A 25368-nucleotide genomic window follows, 5' to 3' on the forward strand; every position below is an offset into this window, starting at 1 on the left:
ATTGTTATCTCTAATTATAACTTGATGCAGCTACTACAATGAATAACCCATAAGTCAATCCTCGACCCAAATCTCAATTTCTTCGACCTCGACCTCGTCCTGCCAATCCCCCCTCCATGAGGTTGCCCTGTATGCTGGTTCCTCTATTTGCGCTGAAGAATCATTTAATATATTTGCCCGCGTCAAGTTCCTAGTTAATACTAATTCTACTACATTATCCCTCTGCCCAAGGATAGCCTTTCCATTTTCCATAGCCCAGCCCGGATGGTCGCCATTGCTCCGGAAGACGTCGTGAAACGGGCTTAGCTGGAAAAGAAAAAAACCAGCAGCGTCATCTCCACCGCGCCATGGGAGATAATAGCCAAAGATTGCCATTTCCCCGGTTCTTGTAAGTTTTCCGCATATGAGCAGAATCAAGGGATCAGGGGCTGCAGTGTTCTCATCCGCAAAATAAGACGCGCCTATAGTCGCTTGGACGTTTTAGGTGTTGTAGAACTAGAGTTGGTCGAGGCAGACGGCGTCTGAAAGTATTGTACTTAATTGCGTAAAACCAGGCAGGGTAGCTATATTCCTCGGCTGAGGGAGACGCTGCGCTAAGCTGTCGGTATTTGGTGTAGTGTAGAAGCAGGATAATATATGCTTTAGACTGATGAGTAGTTCCGGCTGTTTACTATAGCCTGGGCTCTGAAAGACAGAAGAGTGACATGTAGTTGCTGCGAGAGCCTGGTCAAAAATTTCCCAGATGATTCCAACATCCGAATCATGAACGGGTCTTCTAAAGATGCAGTTCTGCAGCATGGTCAAACCCAACCATCTTCTCTATTGGGACATTCAGTCTCCCAAAACGCACAAAGCAGAGAAACTCAACAAACTCTTGAAACCCATCCACCGGAATACTCAGATAATGCAGATGTAGACACCCACGATGTATCTCCCTAGCCAAAGGACGAAAACAGTCACGCGGCACCGGCGCTATCCAGATGTTAGGAGTAGGCTGGGCCACAAATAGAGAACCCGAGAGACCATGGAACATCTCATAACCATCGTCATCGTTGTTCAATTCAGCATATTCGCGGCAATGCGCGTAAAAAGCAGGAAATTTGAATGCTCTCTGTTCGGATTGCTTTTTGGACTGGTCGACTTTCTCTCTAGACAACGCATTCTGGTCATTGCGGACTGTTGCTAAGCTTTGGAATATGATCCTCCATGTATCCGCCAGCGTTCTAGTCCGTGAATCCTCGCTTTCCTCATAGACACATCTGGACTGATCGTGGTCTGTCCAGACCAGAGACCGAAGGAGAACACCTAATGTCAACTTCCGAGCGGAGTGTCAATATAATGAAGCTTGCGAAAGATTGATGTGACAGCAGTAGAGAGTCTCCCCTGCTTTAGTCATGGACGAGGGAATAATCTCGCTCTCTTGAAGGAAATGCATGTTTGTTGGGAGAAATATAGAATGTTGTTTTCTTCGGTACAGATAGAACGAAATGTTTGGCAGAGTTGTTTTTCGTCTTCCAAAATGTCGAAGTTTTTTATTCTGTATCTGAGAGTGTTCAAAACAGCATCACAAGTGATGAGGCCTTGCCTAGCCCATTCCTTGATTCCTTGGTAATACTCTTAGGGATCCATGGTGTGTTGTAGCAAAAAAAAAATCTGGGGTGTCCGTTTTGAATACGGCAGGGCTGTTTTTATATTCAGTGGGGAAGTACAATGGCAGTGTTTTGCATAGCAGTCCAGCCTTACTTTCCAGCTCCGGAACTAAATATGTATATTGATTAATTTCAAATGACCCTAGATTGTCTTCTGTTTATAAGACTGGATTTAGCTCTCGATACTAACGATAGCAGTACTTTGTGCCTTTTCGTTCCAAAGCTATTGCTATTCAGGGCTAAGATATACACATACAATAATATATTTTCATAGCAAAGGGGTACAAATCGAGCGGTATCGTTTCTTGGGATCTTTTCACGAACAGCAACAGCTATTAAGTTCCCCTCATCAGAGGCTCAACGTCTGTGAGTATCCTTCTCCAGCTATACATCTTCCAACTTGTTCAATTAGATCTCATTCTTGGGTCTGTTTCAGACTTCATTTCAGCTGAGGGCGTGCGCCACACATACTATATCCATTGCGCATCTCAATTTGGATATGGAGTTTTATGAATTCAAACTCCGAATATATAGTCGGTCGTTCGATAGATTGTGTCTCTGCTATACACAAAACTAAACTTGTCATACTATTCATAAAATCATCACCTGACTGCAATCACTGTAATCATTGTAATCCCAGGCCCTTAGCCTCCACATCAACAATATGCGGAATCAACTCAATCAGCTTCGGCTTCTCAGGAGTCCATCCCAGCAATTTCCGGGCCCGAATAGCATGACCCCGCGAGGTACTACCCCAAGCATACAAACCAAACTGGTTCAGTTCGGTAACCTGAGCATCAGGAATGGATTCCACATCCGGAGACGAAATTAGACCCTTCTCATGCGCAACCTTGGCAACCTCCCGCTCGATATCGCCCCAAACAAACGATCCATTCTCAGCAAAGTAGTAACCCGCATCATTCCAGGTCGCTGGGGCACCACCAGTAGCTGCAGCCTCACCAAGAGAAAGATAAACCTTGCTCAGATCCTGCACATGAACTTGGTGCCAAATGTTCGTACCCTGTCCAACAAGCAGACCCTTCTTCCGCTGCAACACAGCACCAGTAAGCCAGTACGCCTGCACACTCTTCTGGTTACCGGGACCACGGCCGGGACCATAGATCGTGGGCGGGCAGACGATAGCTGTCTTGATGCTGTCAGGGTTGTTCTTGCTGGCTTCGATGACAATCTTGTCGACGTTGCGGTGGAGGGCGTCGTCGGGGAGGTTGAGAAGTTCAGAGACGCCATCCCAGTCGTTGTACTCCTTGGAGCGCTCGATACCCCAGGTGTTGGTGCGGAAGTCTTCGACAGTTAGGATGCCGGTGCCGGAGGTGTGAATCCACCAGACGGGGTTTTGGGGAGTGTGGTGGCTGGCACCTTTGGCGATTGCCTCGGCTGAGGCGACGTGGTCACAGTCCGCAAAGTCTACGATTGTTAGTTTGCACTTATATTCTTGGTCACGAGTGGGGTACGCACGGTAGACAATGTCCGCGTTCTTAACTTCTTCTTCAATGATGTCGGCCGAGTCCAGGTCACCGTGAACGATCCGGACCTGGGGATATTCACTGGCCAGCTTCGCAGCCTTGTCCTTGCTGCGCACAAGGACAGATAGCTGCCAGTCAGGATGGGCTTGGTGAACGGAGTAAAAGCCGTCACCGCCAATGTATCCAGTTGTTCCTGTCCTTCGGTGTATTAGCGGAGTATATAGAGCGGATATGGATCAGCACATACAAGAAGACCTTGGGTGCCATTTTGTCAGCGTGCAAGTAAGAGATGTATACACAAGAGTACAGGAATAAGAGAATAGTTCAAGTTACAGGGAGAGAAGAGGATATTATATCATGGTTGCTTTCAAATCAAGAGTGGAACCGCACCGAATGACAGTGAACCGAAGTGGGGAAGATTCCGAGGGTCCTGGTTATCTCCGAGCTCAAAGATGGGGGTAAATACATAGTGCAAAGATGGTGTGACTGTCAATAGTGGCACTTTCTATCTTCTGCTACGTTACTCATTCATGGATGGGACTGTCGAAATGGCACGCAATATACAGATAAGCATGATAATCACATACAAAACTGACTAAAATAACAGATTGACAGTCAAGGGGAATCACATCACACAACAGATCATGGCCCATACTTTTTACATACAAGATGATGACAATGACTGGCTCAGAATGTGCTGGCCGCCAACCGACTGGCCGCATTCCGAGCATCCAGCCGGTCATCATCGTCTTCTTCGGCGATGGACCCAACGCCGCTGGACGACCGCACACGTCCAGATCCAGATTCTGTTTCCTCGTCATTCTCCAGATTAGGCGCCATATAACTGCCACTTAGGCTGCGTCCCAGACTATCACCCCGACGGGGCACTCCACTCCATGCGTCACCCTTGGGTCCTTGGCTCGACCCTACGTTCGGTCGTCGCGCTGTTGGATGCGCTTCACGACCCAGACGACTGAGACCCCCAGAGGAGTCAATGGCGCGGATATCCGGTCGGACCATCTCTAGAGTCGCCAAGGTCCTACGCTCTGCCTCGATTTGGCGTAGGGTGTACTCGCGCAGGTGGGAGATGACATCGTTAGATGTTTGGTCGAACCACCGTCGTTTCTCTTGAACCAGGTTGGAGGTAACTTGGTGAGTTCGCTTTGACAGGTAAGTCTCATGGTTCTCGGCCTCTTCCAAGGCACTGAGGGCCTCGTCCACCTTGTCGGGACGGACTGAGGAACTAACCCTCAACCGATCGGCAGCAGCGCGTTTGCTGCGGGCGGTCTGTTGGGCTTGAAGGAGGTCTCGGAGAAGGATGTGCCGGTTTGTCAGTGTTTCCTTCACGACGAAGGCATCGGAGGAGTGGTAATTGAGTGGGTCACCCAGCGTGGTGGCTTCGGCCGTTGCTTGCACTGCATGAAAGTCGCCTACGCTTTGAATTATCTTTCCGAGTTTTTTGTACGCGTTGGCCAGTCCCGGATGGGTCTCCTGTACATGCATTTGTCCAAGCTTCAAACCAAATTCCGTTTCCGCCAAGCCAAGCCCTGGAGGGTGTTAGTTTCTAAAACTGGCAATCATGAAAAGGGAATAAACATACCCCGCCGGCCTTTAACTACGCGATCCACCTTGTGGCTTGCGTCCATGGCACCCAAGTAAAACATCTTCACAGCAGGGCGTGCGCTCTGCAGCTCAGGGGTATCATCCGGGGGCGGCGCAAACTGCTTCAAGACCTTCCTCCGCATTCCCGTCGCTGGCTGTTTCATCCGGACAACCGGGCTGTAACCAAAGTCGCTTTCAATAAACAGAACCACTTCGTCGTCTTGGGTGAGGATCTCATTGCTCATAACAATGTTGAGCCATCGCTGCATCGCTGCTTTAACGCGAATCTCATCTTCCTCCGTTCCTGCACCGGCAGGTGTCAATGGCGGAGGCACGGCGGGGACGAGAGCTTCAGCGTTGGCTGACATCAAATGCTCCGCGAGCCGGACAAATTCTGCGTGAGTACGGCGAACATCTCGGTATTGCGTAGTTCGGAATTTGGGAATGTTTGTCTAAATCTCGGGTCAGATGACATCTCCGGAAGTAGCTGTACGAGTTACCCACGTGAACATCGAACCGAAGAATGGGATCCTTCTTGCCCGTCCTCTCTAGTCCCGTAATTCTCGCCTGGATTCTATATAGCGGAGCCGGTCGTTTATTCTCTTGCCCTGCCGGTGCTTGCGGCTCGACAGGAGGCTGTGCTTGCTGTTGCGGTGCATACTGTGGTTGCTGCGGCGGGAGCGGTGGTTGTTGCGTAGAGTACGGAGGTTGTTCAATCGCGTAGTCTGGATCGCCTAGTTGCGCACTCTGCAATCGCTGCGACAAATCAGAATCAGGATCTTCCTCCCTCGAAGCCGACCAAGGCTCAGCACCGGCAGCTTGGGATAGATCTCTGTCCGCATCGTACGGCGACTGTTGCTGAGGGGGTAACGCGGACGGGGGAATATCGCTATTGTTGGATTCCGAAAAGGTAGTTTTCGCGGGTCCCGGTGATGCCCAAGGAGAGGTACCGGTAGGATCATCAGATATAGCTGAATAGTCCATTGTTTGTCTGCTTTCTGGATCGGTTTGGATGTATGTATGGGACCGGCCACGTTCTGCCTCGACGACCATTAGCAAACTCGAAGAAACCGCGCTGATAATTGAAAGATGCACACCTATAAACCTTTTCAATTCAGATCCACCGACAGGATCCAAGATAGCAGACCGGGAATTAGCTGTGGTGTGAACAAGAAGCAAAGGAAGAAGAAGAGAAGAAGAGTAGGCGGAGGTTACGTCGTTAGGGATGTCGACACCTGGCCATCCAGGCATATACATTTTCTGCCGGCGATATAAATCCGCTTATGACCTCAACAGTCATCTCCAAACAGATCGGTACTATTCTCTTTGTATAGATATCGAGATGCACTTTTTGATATAAAAAAAGCCCTCTGTGCGCAGCTCTTAAATATAGCTTCTCAATTGCTATGGTTGCGACTCCGTTGTTGCGCATCTCTCCCCAGGCATTGGCTCTGAAGCCAAGCCCAATTGCGGCTCGACGCCTGGGAAATCTCAAATCATTGCCATTATATACTCGAAAATCCTTCTCGACATCATCAGCGAAATGGTCGGAGATGCTCGAGCGGACGAGGAATATCGGCATCATTGCCCATATTGATGCGGGGAAGACCACCACAACGGAACGCATGCTCTACTACAGTGGGTTTACGCGCAGAATCGGAGACGTGGATGAGGGATCTACAGTAACAGACTTCCTTCCCGCGGAACGAGCTCGGGGTATCACAATTCAATCCGCAGCGATTACATTCCATTGGCCTCCGGGGGCGCCTGGGGATGAGAACATAGTGACCGTGCAGGAATCACAGGACAAGTCCCTCCCAAGATCTGCGGTGCCTCATACGATCAACCTCATCGACACTCCCGGACATGCGGACTTTACATTCGAGGTCATGCGGTCGTTACGCATTCTGGACGGGGCCGTGTGTATTCTGGATGGTGTTGCGGGTGTCGAGGCTCAGACGGAGCAGGTCTGGCATCAAGCTAGCACATACAGAATCCCAAGATTGGTGTATATCAACAAACTCGATCGTGATGGAGCGGCCTTCGGACGGACAGTGAGAGAGGTGGGCTCGAGACTTGGAGGCTGGCCGGCTGTATGTCAAATTCCGTGGTTTGAAGGCGGAAACGGCTGCTTTGTGGGAGTAGCAGACGTGATAAACCTCCATGGCTTACGATGGAGCGACGGCGATGGCAAGTCTGTGAAGATGCTTGGTCTTCAGCAATTGGATCAGGAAGAAAGTCAATTGGCGGTGGAGCTTCGACGTGCACGGGCGGCTCTGGTCGAGCTTTTGAGCGAGCATGATGACGAGTTGGTCGAAAAGTTTTTTGAATACGATGAGGATCACTTAGCGGTCCCGCCTCAAGACATCATCAACAGTCTTCGACGCTGTCTTATTGAGAACAAATCGAGTAGGATTATTCCCGTGTTTGCAGGTGCCAGTTTCCGCAACATCGGTGTACAGCCTCTACTGGATTCCGTTATAAACCTTCTTCCTAGCCCTCTTGAAACTTCAGATCCGGAGGTCAGCATCGGACATGTCAAGGGTGGCCTCCGACGACTGCTTTCGGGGGATCTCCTAGTGGAACAGAATGAGAAAGCTGCGTCCGGCGGCAAGAAGCAGAAGAGCAAGAAGAGCCTGCATGCAGAATCACAGGGCTTCATTGAGAAACTTCAGGGCTGTGGTCTTGCCTTCAAAGTGGTCAACGATGCTAAGCGGGGGGTGCTGGTGTACGTGCGAGTTTACTCAGGGTCACTAGATCGAAACAGCACCCTGTTCAACACCAACCTCAACGTCTCAGAACGTGTGCCTCGTCTTTTGAAGATGTACGCCAATGACGCTGTGGAGGTTGACTCAATCCCCGCGGGCCATATTGGTGTTGTGGTCGGCCTCAAGCATGCGCGAACAGGAGATACCCTGGTCTCGTATGCAGGACACAAATCAACGCCTCCAGAGCCACTGAACACGCTGCAACTCCGCCCTATCGATGTGCCACCGCCGGTATTCTTCGCTGGTGTAGAGCCGCACAGTCTGAGCGAGGAGAAGAAGCTCGAGGAATCGTTGGCGCTTCTCTTACGAGAAGACCCTAGTCTGCATGTGACGGTAGATGAGGACTCAGGGCAGACGCTTTTGAGTGGGATGGGCGAGCTGCATCTCGAGATTGCTCGGGACCGACTTCTTAACGACCTCAACGCTAAGGCCAGTATGGGTCGGATTGAGATTGGATACCGCGAAGCACCACTGGGAGCTTCTGCCCCTGTGACCAAAATCTTCGACAAGGAAATTGCTGGCCGTAAGGGCAAAGCTGGATGTACTGCGGTCATCGAGCCCTGGGATCCTTACACGGATGACGCCAGTCCTGGCAACAACGACGTCCTCTCAGTCACCACACATGAAAACAATCAAATCATCATAACCACACCAAACCTTCAAGTCGACACAAACAAGAGGGGCATCGAAGAGAGTCCTCTCCTCCCAGCTGGCCTGGACATCCCAACTTTCTGCACAACACTCCAAAATGGCGTTTTCGCTGCCCTCGCCCGTGGGCCGCAATTCACATTTCCCATGCACAGCACACGAGTCACTCTCACTTTCGATGCAACCAAACATCTCTACGGCACCGACACCACCGCTTCTGCCCTCTCTTCCGCCGCTCGGCACTCTACAACTGCTGCTTTACGCACCCTCCTTCCTCCACCTTCTTCTCCCCAGTCAGCGCCAGGAACATCCCCTACACCGGGTACTGCTCTCATGGAACCCCTCATGAACGTAATCATCTCTGTCGATGAATCCTCCCTTGGCTCTGTCGTCCACGACATTTCTTCCTCCCGCGGCGGCCACATCATCTCCCTGGACGAGGACCTCACTCTTCCCACGACCGACCTCGCCTCCTCCCCTAAATCCTCGTACTCCCCACCCCAACAACCACCCGAAGACCTACCACCCATCGACACAAGCAAGCTCTACGCACCCCGCGATCCCTTCGAGACAACCTCAATTGGCGGGGGCTCGATAGAGGACACGGACCCTGTGTCTGGGTCGGCAAATCGCCCGCGGACTATAGCCGCGAAGGTACCGTTAAAGGAGATGGTCGGGTATCTAAAGCATCTAAGAAGTTTAACGGCGGGTCGCGGCACGTTTGTTATGAGTGTGGATCGGTTTGAGCGGATGAGTGCGCCGAGGCAGAAGGCGGTTTTGGTGGAGTTACGGGGTGGTCTTTGATTCTGAGTATGTATTTTATGATGGATTGGAGTTGCATGTTATGTCTGTATATAGTTGTATGTATGTCACTGCAAACTGATATTTAAAACCGCTGACTTCCGCGATGATGCTCTCATCTCTACAGAACTCTCCTCCTTGCTGGTATCCTTCCATCGCTAACATGGCCAACCAAAATGCCACATTAAGAACCATCTTCTGCGAACAGACCCCTTAAGTATACTCTCATTATCAAACCTATCTTACAAATCAACCCTCGGCAGCGAAGCCCCGCGGATGGAACGCGGAATTGCTGCCGCAGTCAGAGTCTACCTCCAGTTCTTGTGATTACTGAACAACACAGAATATCACGCTACTAATTGCCGGCAGCGGCAATTCAACCCCAGATGTTCCTTATTAAGTTGCCGTCATCTCCGCATTCTGGGGCTTGGCTGCACCTATGCACGTTGGATCCGCCCCCGCACAAAGATCTGAGAGCCTATCTTGGCAGTAACCCTAACGAGTATTGACAGATGCAACTGGGCTATTGATTTTGCTTAAGGTGTTCCTGGTCAGTCAAGTTGGTGGGTTGGGTGGACAAGGGGACATGTCAATTGCCGATGCCTGCTTTAAGGCAGTATATATATCAGCCATGACAACCATGAAAACTACCACAATTGGGTCCTAAGAACGAGCACTTGAATAATTAGTTGACAAAATGAAGCTCCTAACTGGATTATCACTTTTATCTCTTATCCCTCACACATTGTCTGTTCCCATGGGCAACAGCAATCGTCCACGCAGCTCAGGTCAAGATGGTCAGCAACCCCTGCTGAACCTCAAGCCCCAACGGACTTCCTCCCGAGACCTCATCTCCCTCGATGGCCTGTGGAACTTTGCCCTCGCCTTCGATGACAACTCTACCGCCCAGCCCTGGACCGGCCCACTTCCTAAAGGCCTCGAATGCCCCGTCCCAGCCTCATACAATGACATCTTCGTATCCCAAGAGATCCATGACCACGTCGGTTGGGTATACTACCAGCGCCAGGTGATCGTGCCGCGGGGCTGGTCTGGCGAGCAGTATCTAGTGCGCGCTGAAGCCGCCACGCACCATGGTCGTATCTATGTCAACGATCATCTGGTCGCGGAGCATGTGGGCGGGTATACGCCGTTTGAGGCTGATATAACGGATCTTGTGGTTGTGGGAGAAGAATTTCAATTGACGATTGCTGTGAATAATGAGTTGACTTATGAGACGATTCCGCCAGGAAAGGTTGATGTTTTAGAGAATACAGGCAGAAGGGTGCAGGATTATCAGCATGATTTCTTTAATTATGCTGGTCTTGCGCGCTCTGTCTGGCTTTACTCGGTTCCGAAGCAGCATATCCAGGATATTACTGTTATCACTGATGTCGATGGTGAAATCGGTCTCATTAACTATGCCATCAAGACGTCCGGCAACTCGACGACTGGAAACAACATCAAGATCTCCGTCCTTGATGAAGCTGGAGAGACTGTCTCTGAAGCCTCCGGACATAAGGGAACCGTTCGCATTGACTCCGTCAATCTCTGGCAACCCGGCGCCGCATACCTTTACCAATTCCGCGCCGACATCGTCGACTCCTCCGACAAAGTCCTCGACACCTACAGCGTAGCTACGGGCGTCCGCACCATCAAAATCAGTGGCGCACAGTTCCTCATCAACGACAAGCCTTTCTACTTTACTGGCTTCGGAAAGCACGAGGATACTGCTGTCCGCGGCAAGGGTCACGACCAAGCATACATGGTCCACGACTTCCAGCTCATGGATTGGATAGGAGCCAATTCGTTCCGTACCTCGCACTACCCGTACGCTGAAGACGTCATGGACTTTGCTGATAGGCACGGAATCGTTATTATCGACGAGACACCCGCCGTTGGTCTGGCATTTTCCATCGACGCTGGTCTTGATGCCAGTGACTCCCCCCCGACTTTCGGGCCTGATGGAATCAACAACAAGACCCGTGAGGCGCACGCGCAAGCTATCCGTGAGCTCATTGCAAGAGACAAAAATCACGCCAGCGTCGTGATGTGGTCGATCGCCAATGAACCCGCCTCCAACGAAGACGGAGCCCGCGAATACTTCGAACCCCTCGCCAATCTCACCCGTTCCCTTGACTCAACCCGTCCCATCACCTTCGCCAATCTTGGCTCAGCCACATTCGAACTAGACCGCATCTCTGACTTCTTCGACGTCCTTTGCCTCAACCGGTATTTCGGCTGGTATTCGGAAACCGGTCAGATCGACGAAGCAGAAGCCGAACTTGAGAAGGAACTCCGCGGCTGGCAGGAGAAGTTCCCCGAAAAGCCCATCATCATGTCCGAGTATGGTGCGGATACTATTGCCGGTCTGCATTCTGTTCTCGATGTTCTTTGGAGCGAGGAATTCCAGGTGCGGATGCTGGATATGTACCATCGAGTGTTTGACCGGGTGGAGTCGGTTGTTGGTGAGCATGTTTGGAACTTTGCGGATTTCCAGACCGCGCTGGGGATTACAAGGGTTGATGGGAATAAGAAGGGTGTGTTTACCAGGGATCGGAAGCCTAAGGCGGCGGCTCATGGGTTGAGGGAGAGGTGGACCAATATGTCCTAGTGCTCCAACTGCTACGTATTAAGATGTATTCAGCCCTAGATACTTGAACCTAAGATATTTATATTGCTATGATGATTTTCTTTTCCTGCTTAATAATTTCCGCCATCTTCCTAGCATGTCTGTACTCCGTCGACTACTGACACTCAAACGAGCACCCACACCAACAAAAATGCTTATCGACTGTGCAAACCACGAGCCCAAACCACGCTTCTGGACATACTTCTCCAATGGACCTGAAGTTGTTGCCGTCTTCGGCTACCCCTCCAAAGGCGGCGTCTACATCCTAACCGGCTGCTTCGGCCTAGAACTGGACTTCCTTGGACTAAGGCGTTTCGAGGACAAAGAACGCTCGTCATCATCGGACCCTGATAGGCAGGTTAAGGAGTATGTGCATTGTGGCCGGAGGGAATTTTCCCGTATCATCTAATCGGGGCTAATATGTAGTGCGTTGCCTAGGCGCAACGTGGTGGGAGAGCGAAATTGAGCAATCTGAGAATGAATTGCTGCATGTATGAGAATCACATGTACTATGATGTGTACCTGTCGAAATCCAACCCTGTATACAACAGTGGAATTACCCTGCCAACGGAAACCGTATACCACGGTCGAGGCTCCTTAGGAGAAAGAAGGACACAGGGGCGCCAGACAATGGATGCATTACATGCGAGTAGTACTCCATCTCCCTTCTGATACGACCACCTTCCATAACAGCACGGCCAAACCGGTCTTCTTGTTCAATCACACTGCGAGGACCATCCGGAGTAGGTGGGATGGGGCACATTGGGGTATCCGGGCTTAGACATTAGGGCAGCATAAACACTAAACCAGAAGGGAGGCCGTATTGTCTTATAAAATCATCGACGCTTGTGCGCATGGCACGAACGATGATGAGCAAGTCCTCTGTAACTGCATCGATTTCAGATGGCATGGAAAAGGGAAAGATGCATTTGCTGCGCGAAATGCATCTGATTGCTATGGATAGCTTTTGATGGGGGTTAAGACGTGATGCTTGATCTGGGAAAACTAGATAGATGTCTTACAGCACATATGTAATGAGCTCGTACTGTGTAACAAGGGTAAAACGCGCCAATGAGGTTAGCCGATAGTGAGTTCGACTGATACCGAGTGTATTCAATATGTGCTAGATTGCTATATGTATGAAGGTCACATACTCCTCCATGATACTACCCAAGTCCAACTCTGTATACAACAGTGGGAATAAACATCGAAACAATGTACCAAAAACAATACCAATAGTTACAAACAAGAGTATAACCTACCAATCCTCATCCCACCCCTCCTCATGCTGCTGTCCTTGCCCCTTCGCGGTCCCAGTAGCACCACTGCCACTGCCACTCCCGCCAGCACCGCCAGCACTACTCGTCGCATTAGATCCAGCCCCCGCTCCCGTAGCAGCCCCCGGCTTCATAGCCGCCGTTCCAATAGCATTAGGCCGACTCGCACTCCTTCGATGCTGGCCCTGGCCCTGATCCTCCGCCCCCAACGACGCAAAATCGTCCCAAAAGTCCTTCCGCTCAGGTTCCCCGCGGCGCCTAGCTAAGGACGAGGTATGTTCGTCTTGTCCCTCGACGAAGCGGTTAAATTGGTCTGCAGCGCCACGTGCGCCGACTTGGATGTTTTGGCCGAGCTGCGCGGCTTGCAGGCGGGCTTGGGCTGCGAGGTCGGATTCGGCGAGCTGCATTTATTAGTTATATTCTAGATGAGATGAATGAGAAAGGGGGGAGGGGCCGCACCTGCTTCGCTGTAGGCTGAATATACGAATCATGTACCGTCTTCGCACTCTTCCCTACAGCCGACGTAAACCACCCAAACCCCTTCGTCAGCGTCCCCATAGGGTCCTTCTGAAAATCATCCAACCCAGGCGTCCCCGCACCACCAATACCACCCATAAATGAACTCCTCGATCCAGCCGACGAACTCGGCGGCAATCCGCCCCCAAAACCAGTAAACTTCCCACCCTGCGATGGAGGCAGAGACTCAGACCGCGTGGCGTTTGCGGACCCCAGTTTTGAGAAATACGCCTCATTGCGCTCTTTCTTCAACCCTCCTTCGCTGAGAGCAGGTGAAGAACCTCTCGGCCCGGTACTGGATATCGCGCTCGGTCCCTGACTTGTCGGTGTTTCCTTCTTCTTAGCTTCCCGCTGCCCAGGAACATACTCTCTTCCCTCGACCTTCGCCGCCAACCTCTCCTTCCACTCCTCCCCGACCTCCCCCTCATACCGCTCCTTGATCGTAGAATCCTCAAACGTCCGTCCCTCAGACTGTGTAATCGCGTGGTTATCGAAAAACGACTTCCAAGGTTCGTTGCCCCCTTGTTCCATGCGGTGGATTTCGCCCATCTTGAAGGCGTCCATGGTGATTGAGCGGACAAAGGAGATGTGCACGCCGAGGCCGCGGTGTGTGCCGGCGCAGTTTAGGCAAATGAATATTCCGAATTTGGGGGAAGCCTGCGTAGCATTGCATCATGACTGTTAGCGATAATCTAGGAGGCGTGTAAACCGAGCCAGGGGGAGGAAGGGTAAGGGGACGAACCCATTGGGGCGAAGGTGCATTGCAATCGCAACATCTGTCGTTTCCGTTGGTTTTGGAGATTTGGAGAAGCTAGCAATAGACAGCAGTACCAGTTAGTATCGTCCATGTCATGAAATCGCAACGTAGACTCTGTAGTCCGTGTCCATACCTTGGCTCTCGTCTCCGGGTCAACCTCCCACATTCGAGACATGATGCGTTGAGTAATTATGGCAAGAAAAGTAGCGATTAGGAGGGACTTCAAGACGAGTTTCTAGAGTCCCTCTTCGTTGAGTATTGTGAAGGCGTTCTGGGTCGAATGCCAGGAGTGCGGTGTGGGGCGATTCAAGCGCGCCTCGTTGCGGCGAGTTGTTGCCGTCCGCCACAGAATGCGCAGTCGAATGCGCAGGTTGAATAACAGCAATGGTAACAGTTGAGTGACAATTAAAGACTCGTTGGTGGTAGCGTACTACGTAGAAATGTGTATTACTGAAGTTGCGGCTAATGATCTGCCTGTCAAGATCACGTTCTTCAGGCCGAAGCCTCTATACAACACTACGAAATATTCTGTGCGGAGACAAAGTCTTTCAAGGCCAGCTTGCGGCATCATAAGTTAAATAATAGCTAAGATATAGGACACAGCAGAAGAGACAAAATCGTCAACAGGATATGGTCTGTAAGTTATAAGGTCAAGTTAAAGCAAGAGATGAATTCTCATCATCTTCTCGCCAGTAGCAGTGATGGTGGTGAGTGCATCTTCGACAATGCCTTCTCCTTCAACATAAGAAATCATCGTACGTCAAACACGTTTATCGCATATTCTCCTTCAAAAGTAAGACTTCCACGGTGTCTTCGTGAGAGACACGAAGATAATCTTCCAATAATGGTCATCTTTTACACTCCGTCTGTCCTACTCCAACATAATCCTGCATATGGACAGACTCGTTCTGGACAGGAACGGTATTGTCAATCAAAGAAAAACAAGCTGCTTAAGCAGCAGCCGGGGCGTTCTCCTGACCCGCAGCAGGGGCGGCGGCGGCGGCCTCCTCGGGCTTCTCAGCCGCGTCGAGGGCGTCATCCTCCTTGCCGGGGCTGTCAATGGCGACCTTGACGGCAATCTCACGACCCTCAATCTCCTTTGCGTTCATCTCCTTGACAGCCTTCTCCTGCTGCTCCTCGGAGCTGAGAGTGACGAAACCGAAGCCACGGCCCTTGCGGCGCTCGTTGCGAGCCTGGAGCTTCTTGATCATGAAACGAGGAATGGGACGCAAGGCGATCTTAGCGGAGACGGGCTGGTAGGCGTTGAAGAGCTCCTTGAGCTGTAGGGAGTTAGCAACTGAACTCTTTCTGTTAAGAGAGATTGTCACGTACCTTGTCCTCGGTCAAATCATACGGCAGGTTGGCCACCATGACCTTGGTCTTGGACGGGATACCATCCTCAGGAGGACCACGCTGCTTCTGCTGGACACGGCCACGAGGCTTGCCCTGCTCGGTGGTAGCAGTGTTGTTGGCCTGGTTATCGGTCAACGGATCAACCTGAGCAGGGACATTGGTGGGGGCCTCGGTTTTTTGAGCCTCCTAACTACGTTAGTATACTTTTGTATTTCCATTTCAGGGGGGAGGGGGACGTACAGAGCGGCCACCACGTCCAATGCGACCTCCACGACCGCGGCCACGGCCACGGCCACGACCCCGACCGCCGGTCCTTTTGCGGCCTTCGCCCTCACCGCCACTTGCAGCACCCTCCCTGGCCTCCGCAGGCTCAGGCTTGCGAGCCAACTGAACTGAAACCTTACGCTGGAGGATCTCATTGCCAGAGAGTTCTTGAATGGCAGCGTTGGCCTCGTGTGCGGTGGCGAGGTCCACGAAGGCGTAACCAACGGGGCGATTGGTGCGGGGGTTGACAGGGATGGAGGTGCTTTCACTGCGGAAGTTAGATATGTTCTTAAACATAGAAAAGATAATACAAAAGCAATTAAATCGGAGATATAAGATCAAGTAGGGATGTAGTGACAGCTGCAAGGTGCTGGTGGTTGGGACGACGTCTCACACGTGGCAGTATTGGCAAGCGGGAGGGGAAGTCGGTGACTCAGGAAATAACAGAAAACACTGAAATGGCAGCATTAGACAAAGAGTAATACTCACATCTTGTAGTTCTTGAAGAACTCCTTCAGCTCCCCCTCAGTGGTCGCATATGCGAGGTTCCCAATGTACAGCCGACGTCCCTCATCGGCACTGGCAGCAGCAGCATCGGTGGGCTGCGGCTGCTGTTCCTGCGCGGGAGCAGTACCGTTGGGAGCCTCGTTGGTGGTGTTGGAGGCGACATTGTCGGCGACTTTTTCGACGGCAGAAGACATCTTGATGGTTGAGGACACAGTAGATGGATGAGGAGAGGTGGTCTCGAAGGGTAATGTGTCACGGCGGTTTAAGGCTGCCTTTGGGAAGAGTAGAAAATTGACAGGTTGAAGAGGGGGGAGGAGAACAGGGTAGCTTGGTGCCCTAGATTCGTAAAGGAAAAGAAAAAGGAGGAAACTGAAAAAAAGAAGCAGGAGAGTTGAGTTGCCTGAGAGAGGAAGGAATGAAGTCGAAGAGTTGAAAAGGAGCTCTGAAGAAGGTGAGAGAAAAGGGCGGTCAGGCAGGAAGGCACCAAGGCACTAAGGCAGAAGCTGACATCATCTACTTTCTACATTTTATTTCCTATTGTACCGCATCTTTTCTCTACTGCGTACCCTGGTACAGATCTGTTTTAATATTTCCTTCTATAAATTGATTATTCTAATTTTACATAGTAGTATATTTCTGTCTCTACCCCGTTGCTCTCCTATCCCCCCGCCGACGTCATGGATCGCTGCTCTGCCGTCCCGTCTACGCATTTCCTGTTTGGGCAGCGACAGTACGTAGTGCAGATACTATGTATCGCAGGCACCAGTCAATGTGCAATTCTATATATGTCTACTATGTACTGGGGTATCCATACTAATCATCACAGGGACATGAGAGGAAAGAGTAGTCTCCAGTCTACTCACTACTCCGGAGTGCGGCATACAACATACGCGCCCTAATTCGGCAGCGTCCCACCGAGATTCGTTGAATAATCCAGCCTGTCGAATCCACCATGCGTGGACGGAGATCCGATCTCGCCTCTTGGCGTCACCCTGCACAACCGCTATGCCATACTAGCACATCTGACTGGTTGCCGCGCGCCTACAAGGCCACCGGATTCTCGTTGGCTGGAATGGCTGCCACGATGTACGGAGTAAGGCTGCTGCGGATCATATCCAACGGTGACGACTTGCCTTGTTCGGTAATCCTCTGATTTGGACAGATCCGGTCCACAGTCTCCGCGGAAGCACTGTACTTGTACTCCATAGTAGCATTTTGGAGTACTCTAATAGTGCCTCCATGTTGTTATTCTCTCTCTTTATGCAGTTCAATAGCCTAAAGTAGTTCAAAGATCTTTCATTCTTTATGCACCATTATATCACCCTATACATAGGAGTACAAAGTGTCAACCCTGCTTGGTCGGTTACAGCTAATTGGGATTGCCGCCTTCATTCCTTAGTCCATGCTTGAATTATATCATTTTCGCTGATCTTTTCTTCTGGCTTCTGCTTAGTCAATCATTTTCTCCTCACTTTATTTTCCGTTCTTCTTTCTCTCCACTTTCTCCCAACAATTGATCATGCCTTGAACTCGACTATATATATTCTCTCGTTATTCCCGACTATCATTCTTTTACCCTCTAATCATACCTCCTCTATAATCCGCACTCCCCCGGCCCCGGCTTCTCAATGGATCGCATTGAGCCGGTCGGTGGTCCAAACGACCGTTCCAGCGACGCCCCGTCCCCGGCGCCTGATAACAACTCCCTAACGCCCACTGGCTATTCCCCCAGACCTCGAGCTCTGTCGCGATCCCGTCGTCCAAGCATTCGTCTTTCCCGCCTCTCCTCCATTTCTTCGTTGGGTAGTAGTGGCGACGACCCGAACCAGAACCCTCAGAACCCGAACCCGAACCGCCGGAATGCTGCCGATGATAGCGCCACGGCGTTTCTCACCAGGAACAGGAGTCCCGGGCCTGGGAGAGAACATACGCAGATAGCTGAGGAGGAGGATGAGTGGCAGGGTAATCGTCGTCGGAGTAGCTCTGAGCCGCGTCCGGGACGATGGTCGTCACCGTCTCCTGTTGCTCTGTCGCGCATCGCAACGCCTATGCTGCCGTTGGCAGAGGTGAGGTCCAACCAGACTACTGGTCTTCGTTCGCCATCGGAAAGGCAAGATATCCCTGAGAACACTGGGAATGAGGATCAGGAGGATTCTGAGAAGGTTGCCGTTAGACCTCCCCCGGTCGTGCGACCAAGGGGCGATAGTCTCTTGCGGCGAACCAGTCAGGCGGCTTTGAGCCGGTTCTCCAGGAACCGCGCATCGACAGTGAACGGTCCAATCCCTAAGGTGACTGATTGGAATCATTACCAGGATGAGGACTATGATCGAACACATGAATACGATCCGGATATTGTCAACGTTTTGGACGTTATAGGTAAGCACGTGCATGTATGCAACCTTGATATATGCTAATACAATCCTAGATCCGGAAGTATCCGCCCTATCGACCCTGACCAACGTCCAAAACTCCCTCTTCGTCCCCGATCTATTTGGCTTTGTCAACCGCGAGCCCACCTACACCCTCTCTCCTCCCCGCCATGAAGCTGTCACAGAGGAAGAAGGCACCACAACCGACGACGGCGGTGACAACCTCCAAGAGCCGCGTCCGGACATGAAGAATCTACGGCATCTGTCTAGTATATCCTCGGTTTTGGACGCGGGGGAAACGCGATTTGCCGTCTTGCCCGACGAGACCAACCTCGAGGGCTGGACCAAGCAAGATTTGGAGGAATTGAACGATCATGTCCGGCACATGCTGCATTCTCGCCGCTCTAAGTTCAAGCGTTCGATGAAGGGATTTGGACAGTATGTTTCTAAACGTGAGTTCTCGCCCTACGGTGGAATGGATAGAAGCTAACGGTAACAGCATTGGGATTTTTGGTTACTCTCTACGCAACCCTAATCACTCTCTTCGGATTAGCTTGGGTTCTCTTCCTCATCGGTAGGCAACCCCCTTCCACCGTTACCCATAGCCATATTAACAAAACAGGCTGGATCAACGTTGGCGGAAAACAGCTCTACGTAATCAACATCATCGACAACATCCTTGTCGCCCTCTTCGCCATCATGGGAGACGGCCTCGCCCCCTTCCGCATAATAGACACCTACCACATGATCTTCATAGCACGCTACACCTTCCTCACTTGGAAAATCCGCAAACAGCGTGCCCTCCCCTCCCTAAAGAACAAAAACGACCTTCCCGCCCGCCGCGAAATAGACATCGACGTCGAATGGGGAGACACCCCCAAAGACGAGGCCTACGAGTTCTCTGTCCTAGGCCCCATACAACAAGCCCGTCTCATCCACCACCAGAAGAAATTCGCAAAGTCACACACATTTTACAAACCCCACGAAACAGGCACACACTACGCCTTTCCCCTCCGTCTGCTCATCGCCATCGTCGTCGTGCTCGACTGCCATTCCATGCTCCAGGTCGCCCTAGGCACATGTACCTGGAGTATAGATTACCACGTGCGCCCCTTCGCACTAACAACAGTCATCCTCTGCTGCTCGATCGCATGCAGCATCTCCGGCGGCGTGATGATCATGATTGGCGACCGGAGGACACGCAAAAAGGACGTCGTGGAACGTATGTTCCGTCAAAAACTCACCTCCGAGGCCATGAAGATGATGCAGAAGCGCAGGCTCAAGGAGGAGAAGAGGAATGCGTCACTCAGTCATACTTCTTCGGGGCCGTCGAATTCGGCCCTGGTGTCGCATATTTCGCCGTATGAGGGGACTTAACCGCCCCACTTTGACTTACCCTATTCAATTTTACCTGGGGCTTCGGGGTTATAATTCTCTTTCTTGCTCACCTTTTCTTTATATATATACACATCCTTTATTTGAGACGACTTACGACTGATAACGAGATCTATTGACTTGCTTTGCTTTCTATATCCGATATATACGTGGGATCTCTGATGTACTTTTATGTCTATACTTTATAATACTTGCTTTTCTTTATCCTTTTGTTCTATCCTCTGGCCTTGTTTTACTCTATTAGTCAGAACTTGCTTGTATTTACCATTTACCTTTTGGATTGCCTTTGTTGTTAAGGGTTTATTATGACTTATTGGATACAACTACAACTGTACGTGAATAACCAGGATCACTTACAAGAAGGTCCATTGCTAATAAACAAAATCTAAAGCAATCACATTGAACTGGAGTAATCACTTTTCCGCCTCGAGGCGATAAATCTATTAACTCGAGAAAAAAATAGAATATATCAAATCAAGCTATCCTGAACAAAATAACACTTATGAATATCCCAAACACATATGAAACTCAGCCAAAAAGCCCAAAAAAAGAAGAAAAAGCGATGTCAAAGAGTGTGCTGATGTTTGTACAAAACGGTAAAACGGACAACGAAAAGAAAACCTGAGACTGGTATGGACAAGTAATTAGCGCTCATGTACAAAGAAAACAGACAAGGCAGGTATGCACTATGCAAAACAAGATCAACCATGCTCGATGAACAAGACAAGGGTTGAGAAATAACAAGATATAGAAAATATGACAAGTAAGAATCAAAGGATACCCCAACGACCACGCTGACAATGGAATAAAGGTAGAACAAGGATAGCCAAAAGACCAAAAAAAGAACGAAAGAAAGAAAATCAAAGAAAAGAACGAATGAACGGCATGTTGCAACCAGAAAACAAGGAAGCGAACATAGACTTTTACGCTTCAACAGAAGCGACAAAGAAGCACAAGCTGCTACAGCTCATGGCGCGATTGCACTTCTTCAACAATCGAATGCGATTTGCGCTTATTCAAAATCTCTTCGAGAGCATCGAGTCTCTCGCGCGTGGTCCGTATGGCAGCATCCATCTCCCGGTCAGTCATCTTGTCATCGCCCATCTTTGCCGATAGTTCTCGTTCAGCCCGAAGTTGTTGAGCTTTCTGCCTCAATGGCGAGACAGATGGTCTGACCGTTGGGAAGAGTGCTCCATCAAGACCAACTCGGTCCTCCAACCAGCCCCAGAGCTCACTCTCCTCCCTCCGCCACATCTCCTCGTAAGCAGCGAGGCGCTGAGGAAGGGTGTATCCCGGACATCCTATGTCATGCGACGACATCACGGGCGGCCGAGAGGGTGTTCGGAAAAAGATGAGGAAAAGAAGAATGCCGATGATCATAATGGCAACATTCCCACTCACCAAGGGCTTCACAATATCCAGAACAGGCTCGAGTATTCCTTGAAGTGGTTCCAACATACCCCAGGACTCGGCTTTGCTCGCGGTAGTATCAGTCGCCGCGACAGCAGGGGCCGCTTCTTGACTAGCGGCATCTCCCTTCTTGCGCTTGCCCTTTCCTTTACCAGGCTTGGCCGTACCCGGGCGAGCACGAGGAGCAATCGCACCTTTGATAGCCTGGATCAAATCGTTTCCGAACCCGCCTTGACCATCGATAGCACCCTTTTCGATTGGGCCCTTCAGCCAACTCTTTCCCGTCCACTCAATCGTACAGGTCATGAGAAATCGCGTTTGGTTCCCCGCCGCCCATGTGAACAGGTATTTCGTCTTCACACTGAACACATTTCCACTGGGTACATCAGGGGTCTGGGTGGTCAAGGTAACGAGAACTGCCTTCTCCAAATCCAGAAAATCCAAATACTCGGTACTGATACATTTTGTCTGCTTAGGACCGATCGAACCGTTCAATGGCTTGATGTAAGAGTATTCTCGATTCCGACTGTCATTGGTAAGACCTTGCTTCTCGCTCGAGAACTGCAGCTCTCCCGACTTCTGGTTGTCGACAAGGAACTTGGGGACGAAAGCACCGGACGCTGGCCCGAAAACCAGAGAATAGACCTTACCCAAAGGAGCAGGAATAACTTCATCCTTGACGACTTTATCATACTGGCCATTCGGGTCAGTATATTCGGTTGGCGCATGTGTAGCAGGCCCCGGAAAATCCATATCCCCAGAGGCCGCGTTACCGTTATCACCAGCATCAGGTCCGTTGGTGCTAGCTTTGGGAAGGTTACCAGAGGCTTGACGGCTCAGTGCCTTTCTTGGATTTGCTGGCTCACTTCCATTGGCACTTCCAGCTTCAACAAAACTATCTGCCGTGTCACCGTCTTCGTCCTCATCGTAGATTTCATCTTCCTCATCGTCCTCATCGCTGTCCACATCACTTTCCCCGGCCTTCTCAGTCTTGTCGCCAGTACCATGAGAAACACGAGTCCCATTGATGGAACTCTTCAAAGCCGGGTGGTTGATCTTCCATATGTTGACCATCAGATCATAGGTTGACTCTCGACTAAGCAAACTGCGGAAAGTATGACGTGCATGCAGGGTCTGAATCGCTATCGCATTAGGGAAGACCATTGCCGTGGACTCTTTTTCTATTGCTACCACTTCATCGAAGCTGATCACGAGGGTGGTGACCCATCCGAGAATGTTACTGGAAAAGCAAATATGACCTTCGGAAACGTAGATACGACCAGCAAGAATGATCTCTCGCTGCAGCGCACAGCTGTAATCCTCAATCAGGTAATCATCTTCGGGGACGCTTCTGAACAGCTGATGAAAGTCCCTGTTACGCTTCTTGCCAGCAACGGCGAACCCAGTTGATCGCGGAGCATTCGGGGTAGCAGCTGGAGCAGTCAAAGCGACAGCACCGGCACCGGCAAGCGCGCCAACGGCGGTTGATGTGGTGGCCGCAGATGAACCGCGGTGCCGCCCGATCAGACGGCCACGCAAGCTGGGACTTCGCCTAGACCTAGTGCCGAGATCTGCATCGAGGATATCGCCACTTGGGGGGGGCTGGTCACCACCAAAGTCCTTGGGGAGAGAAGTTGTCGACCCCAGTTCCAGCGGCTCATCAGTAGGGGGAACTACAAACACGTCAGATGGCTTCTCATAGGCCTTGTGAACAGCATGAGCAGCGTTCTTGCCTTCGAGCATTGCTGCCTCCTCATCACGTTGGTAGACAGCCATGTTCTTGCGCTTCTCTGGTGGTAAATCCGGTTTCGTGATGACGATCCCGTCCGGAGTTGACACTGAACCACCCGGAGGTACATTGACTTCCAAGTGACTAAAGTCCAAATCGCCAGATCCGAGGGTCTCGATAGCAAGTGATTTCTTTTCTTCGCCGTTGCTATTGTTACTGTCTGACCCTCTTGCATCCCCCACTCCGTCATTAGTCTGCGAAGCGTCCGTGCCGTCCAGCTGTGATAAATTGCGGTCCCTTTGTTGAGTGTTCAGGCTGCTGCTGAACGTAGAGGCTGCATTTTGGGCTGCAGAGAACACTGAGGAGAAGAAACCAGCCTGCTGGGCGGCAGAAGGAGTCTTCGAACCGGATTTGGCTTCCTCGATGGTGGGGCTAACGGAAATGGAATTCGATAGTTTGCTAGGCCGGTGGGCGGACGACGCTGAGCGAACCCGGCGGTGAGAGATCATGTTCCCTGACGGACTCACGACAATGCCCTCGCCTGGCTTGATCGACTCGGGAGAGCTGGTGACTTCCGGAGAATCAATCAGTTTGGGGAACTCAAGTCGATGCTCTGACGGCGTGGGTGGTGTCACAGTGGTATGCGGTGCTGGCACCGGTAACGCTGTGTGAGGCGGTGTTCTTGGGCGCTCCGATAGTTCGGCAGGCTTGTCCTCTGTAAGATCCGTACGAATAGGAGGGAGTGGTGGAGGTGGCTCGGCGATGACACCGTGCGATGTTTGTGCTCTCTTCGCGGACAAGCTTCCTCTTCTGCCGTTGCCTCCAAAGAGCGTCATGCTCCGTTTACTCGAAGCAGAAGATGAACGTTCGCGACCACTTTCGGTATCCTTCTTGTCCTGAGCAGAGCTGCTAAACGCATTCTTGAATCGCCGTCCAGGCGATGTACCCCTCTTTTTCCCACCACCACGATTTTCTGGAATCTCTAAAGTCGATGGATTTTGTGTGGTAGATTTCGACGGATCTGCGTCGGGGTTGAAATCGGATGCAGTAGCACTGGGACCACTCACGGCGGATTCTACATCCGCTTGTACGCCCTCGGTATCAGTGGCATCGACAGAGGTTGTTTGAATCAAAGGCGATGACGTGGTATCAATGCCGTTGTTCGAGGAGTTTTGCAGGGACCTTTATAGGAAAAAAAGTAAAAACAGTCAGCCCAACGAAAAAAGCAAAACTCCATTTCTGAACTAGCAAAAAGAAACCCACCGGTCCAGTTCAGAATCATCCGCCAAGAGGGACCCAGCCTCATTTTCAGGCGGGGGATTATTATCATTCGCGAACAAAGAAGCAGCATATTCCCCGTCACGCGAACCTGGAATGTCCCTATCACTATCGGTCGGCTGTTCATCGGGTTGCTTCTTATCCTTCTTCTTGTTCTTCCTCCGGAGTAGCTTCGAAAACCCGCTGGGACCAGCCCTGGCGGTGTCAGCCGCCTCCCCGGACTGTGACTTTGGCCTGTCGGAGGTGGAGTCGATCGACGAGCGTCCATTGCTCCGTCCAGAAGTGTCCATGGTATCCAGGTCAACCGGAGTGGTCCGGGTGCGGTTGATTTTGCTAATATTCGGGGGTTCAGAGAGGAGGGGAGCTGGGGGGAGCTCTTTCGAGGTTGGCGGGTTCTCCATAGTGTATTATTGGAGAGGCTGATTCGAGTGTAGCGGCGGGGAGAGTCGTAGTAGCCAAGATGAAAAGGGGAAGGTTTCAATTAGACAAAAAAACAGTAGGGGTCAAGAAACAAAGAATTTCGATTTTCAAGGAAGGAAAGAAAGATATAAGTGGGAGTGTATTGCGGCAGAGGGCATGGTATGTATTCGGGATATACACTCGGGGGGAGGGGGGAAAGCAGTTGCAGCTGTCCGTCGGAGAAGTTGTGACCAGCACGGTGGGTTTTGACAGGAAGACAATCAACTGCTGAGGAAGCTGCAAACGCAGCGAAAGAGAGTATAAGGAAGGAAGAGGTGTAGAATAGAGAGAGAAGGTCGCTGGAGAAGGAGAAGTTGCAGAGAAGAAGTCGAGAAGAGGAGACACGCACGTCGACTTACCCGATTAGGTAAGGAAGGACGAAACGGCGGGACAGCCATATAAGGGGGGATTCTATTTTAGTACGGAGTATAGCGGTTGAAAATCATGATATGACAGGTTATTAACCACTACGC

The 25368-nt window shown here is 51.0% G+C and overlaps 10 protein-coding genes across 10 annotated transcripts; 4 read left to right on the plus strand and 6 right to left on the minus strand.

Moving 5' to 3' along the window:
- Positions 1–18: 18 nt before the first annotated feature.
- Positions 19–366, minus strand: EURHEDRAFT_413418 (uncharacterized protein). The gene has a single exon (XM_040782170.1). The coding sequence runs from the start codon at positions 250–252 to the stop codon at positions 55–57; it is 198 nt and encodes a 65-aa protein (XP_040637885.1). The 5' UTR covers positions 253–366; the 3' UTR covers positions 19–54.
- A 1908-nt stretch (positions 367–2274) lies between these two features.
- On the minus strand, positions 2275–3400 carry EURHEDRAFT_458221 (putative nucleoside-diphosphate-sugar epimerase; the record flags this gene model as incomplete). Its single annotated transcript, XM_040784485.1, has 3 exons — positions 2275–3074; positions 3126–3331; positions 3381–3400. 3 exons carry the CDS (start codon positions 3398–3400, stop codon positions 2275–2277), a joined length of 1026 nt encoding a protein of 341 aa, XP_040637886.1.
- Positions 3372–5953, minus strand: EURHEDRAFT_97989 (retromer subunit VPS17). Its single transcript, XM_040787709.1, has 4 exons — positions 5833–5953; positions 5240–5772; positions 4734–5187; positions 3372–4680 (listed from the first exon to the last, which is right to left on the minus strand). Exons 2-4 carry the CDS (start codon positions 5717–5719, stop codon positions 3821–3823), a joined length of 1794 nt encoding a protein of 597 aa, XP_040637887.1. The 5' UTR covers positions 5720–5772; positions 5833–5953; the 3' UTR covers positions 3372–3820.
- Positions 5954–6038: 85 nt separating this feature from the next.
- EURHEDRAFT_413421 (mitochondrial elongation factor MEF2) lies at positions 6039–9058 on the plus strand. Its single transcript, XM_040782171.1, has one exon. The coding sequence runs from the start codon at positions 6142–6144 to the stop codon at positions 8953–8955; it is 2814 nt and encodes a 937-aa protein (XP_040637888.1). The 5' UTR covers positions 6039–6141; the 3' UTR covers positions 8956–9058.
- Positions 9059–9649: 591 nt separating this feature from the next.
- On the plus strand, positions 9650–11563 carry EURHEDRAFT_458294 (beta-glucuronidase precursor; the record flags this gene model as incomplete). The annotated part of the gene is made up of 1 exon (XM_040784493.1): positions 9650–11563. The coding sequence occupies one exon, from the start codon at positions 9650–9652 to the stop codon at positions 11561–11563; it is 1914 nt and encodes a 637-aa protein (XP_040637889.1).
- A 169-nt stretch (positions 11564–11732) lies between these two features.
- On the plus strand, positions 11733–11990 carry EURHEDRAFT_458166 (uncharacterized protein; the record flags this gene model as incomplete). The annotated part of the gene is made up of 1 exon (XM_040784478.1): positions 11733–11990. The coding sequence occupies one exon, from the start codon at positions 11733–11735 to the stop codon at positions 11988–11990; it is 258 nt and encodes an 85-aa protein (XP_040637890.1).
- A 656-nt stretch (positions 11991–12646) lies between these two features.
- On the minus strand, positions 12647–14553 carry EURHEDRAFT_480882 (GTPase-activating protein GCS1). The gene is made up of 4 exons (XM_040785495.1): positions 14265–14553; positions 14117–14185; positions 13318–14031; positions 12647–13259 (listed from the first exon to the last, which is right to left on the minus strand). Exons 1-4 carry the CDS (start codon positions 14304–14306, stop codon positions 12840–12842), a joined length of 1245 nt encoding a protein of 414 aa, XP_040637891.1. The 5' UTR covers positions 14307–14553; the 3' UTR covers positions 12647–12839.
- A 108-nt stretch (positions 14554–14661) lies between these two features.
- On the minus strand, positions 14662–16668 carry EURHEDRAFT_502464 (RNA-binding protein). The gene is made up of 4 exons (XM_040785778.1): positions 16238–16668; positions 15725–16016; positions 15464–15670; positions 14662–15411 (listed from the first exon to the last, which is right to left on the minus strand). The coding sequence occupies exons 1-4, from the start codon at positions 16447–16449 to the stop codon at positions 15082–15084; spliced, it is 1041 nt and encodes a 346-aa protein (XP_040637892.1). The 5' UTR covers positions 16450–16668; the 3' UTR covers positions 14662–15081.
- Positions 16669–17883: 1215 nt separating this feature from the next.
- On the plus strand, positions 17884–20001 carry EURHEDRAFT_458400 (DUF2985 domain-containing protein; the record flags this gene model as incomplete). The annotated part of the gene is made up of 4 exons (XM_040784501.1): positions 17884–18631; positions 18681–19076; positions 19124–19198; positions 19247–20001. 4 exons carry the CDS (start codon positions 17884–17886, stop codon positions 19999–20001), a joined length of 1974 nt encoding a protein of 657 aa, XP_040637893.1.
- Positions 20002–20979: 978 nt separating this feature from the next.
- Positions 20980–24837, minus strand: EURHEDRAFT_378474 (GRAM and VASt domain-containing protein; the record flags this gene model as incomplete). The annotated part of the gene is made up of 2 exons (XM_040779076.1): positions 20980–24340; positions 24422–24837. 2 exons carry the CDS (start codon positions 24835–24837, stop codon positions 20980–20982), a joined length of 3777 nt encoding a protein of 1258 aa, XP_040637894.1.
- Positions 24838–25368: the final 531 nt, after the last annotated feature.

Source organism: Aspergillus ruber (assembly GCF_000600275.1).
Source record: "Aspergillus ruber CBS 135680 unplaced genomic scaffold scaffold00017, whole genome shotgun sequence".
NCBI lineage: Eukaryota > Fungi > Ascomycota > Eurotiomycetes > Eurotiales > Aspergillaceae > Aspergillus > Aspergillus ruber.

Excerpts from the sequence above, each read along its gene's own strand:
- EURHEDRAFT_480882 (XM_040785495.1), bottom strand. The coding sequence starts at position 14,306 with ATGTCTCGAATGTGGGAGGTTGACCCGGAGACGAGAGCCAAG. Across the intron at positions 14,186-14,264 it reads ACCCGGAGACGAGAGCCAAG|CTTCTCCAAATCTCCAAAAC; the intron begins GTATGGACACGG and ends GTCTATTGCTAG. Across the intron at positions 13,260-13,317 it reads TTCAGCCTACAGCGAAGCAG|CTCGCCGAATCCGACCTCGC; the intron begins GTGCGGCCCCTC and ends TAATAAATGCAG.
- EURHEDRAFT_502464 (XM_040785778.1), bottom strand. The coding sequence starts at position 16,449 with ATGTCTTCTGCCGTCGAAAAAGTCGCCGACAATGTCGCCTCCAACACC. Across the intron at positions 16,017-16,237 it reads TTCTTCAAGAACTACAAGAT|TGAAAGCACCTCCATCCCTG; the intron begins GTGAGTATTACT and ends TAACTTCCGCAG. Across the intron at positions 15,412-15,463 it reads ATGATTTGACCGAGGACAAG|CTCAAGGAGCTCTTCAACGC; the intron begins GTACGTGACAAT and ends AACTCCCTACAG.
- EURHEDRAFT_413418 (XM_040782170.1), bottom strand. The coding sequence starts at position 252 with ATGGAAAATGGAAAGGCTATCCTTGGGCAGAGGGATAATGTAGTAGAA.
- EURHEDRAFT_97989 (XM_040787709.1), bottom strand. The coding sequence starts at position 5,719 with ATGGACTATTCAGCTATATCTGATGATCCTACCGGTACCTCTCCTTGG. Across the intron at positions 5,188-5,239 it reads TTCTTCGGTTCGATGTTCAC|ACAAACATTCCCAAATTCCG; the intron begins GTGGGTAACTCG and ends CCCGAGATTTAG. Across the intron at positions 4,681-4,733 it reads CGTAGTTAAAGGCCGGCGGG|GGCTTGGCTTGGCGGAAACG; the intron begins GTATGTTTATTC and ends AACACCCTCCAG.
- EURHEDRAFT_413421 (XM_040782171.1), top strand. The coding sequence starts at position 6,142 with ATGGTTGCGACTCCGTTGTTGCGCATCTCTCCCCAGGCATTGGCTCTG.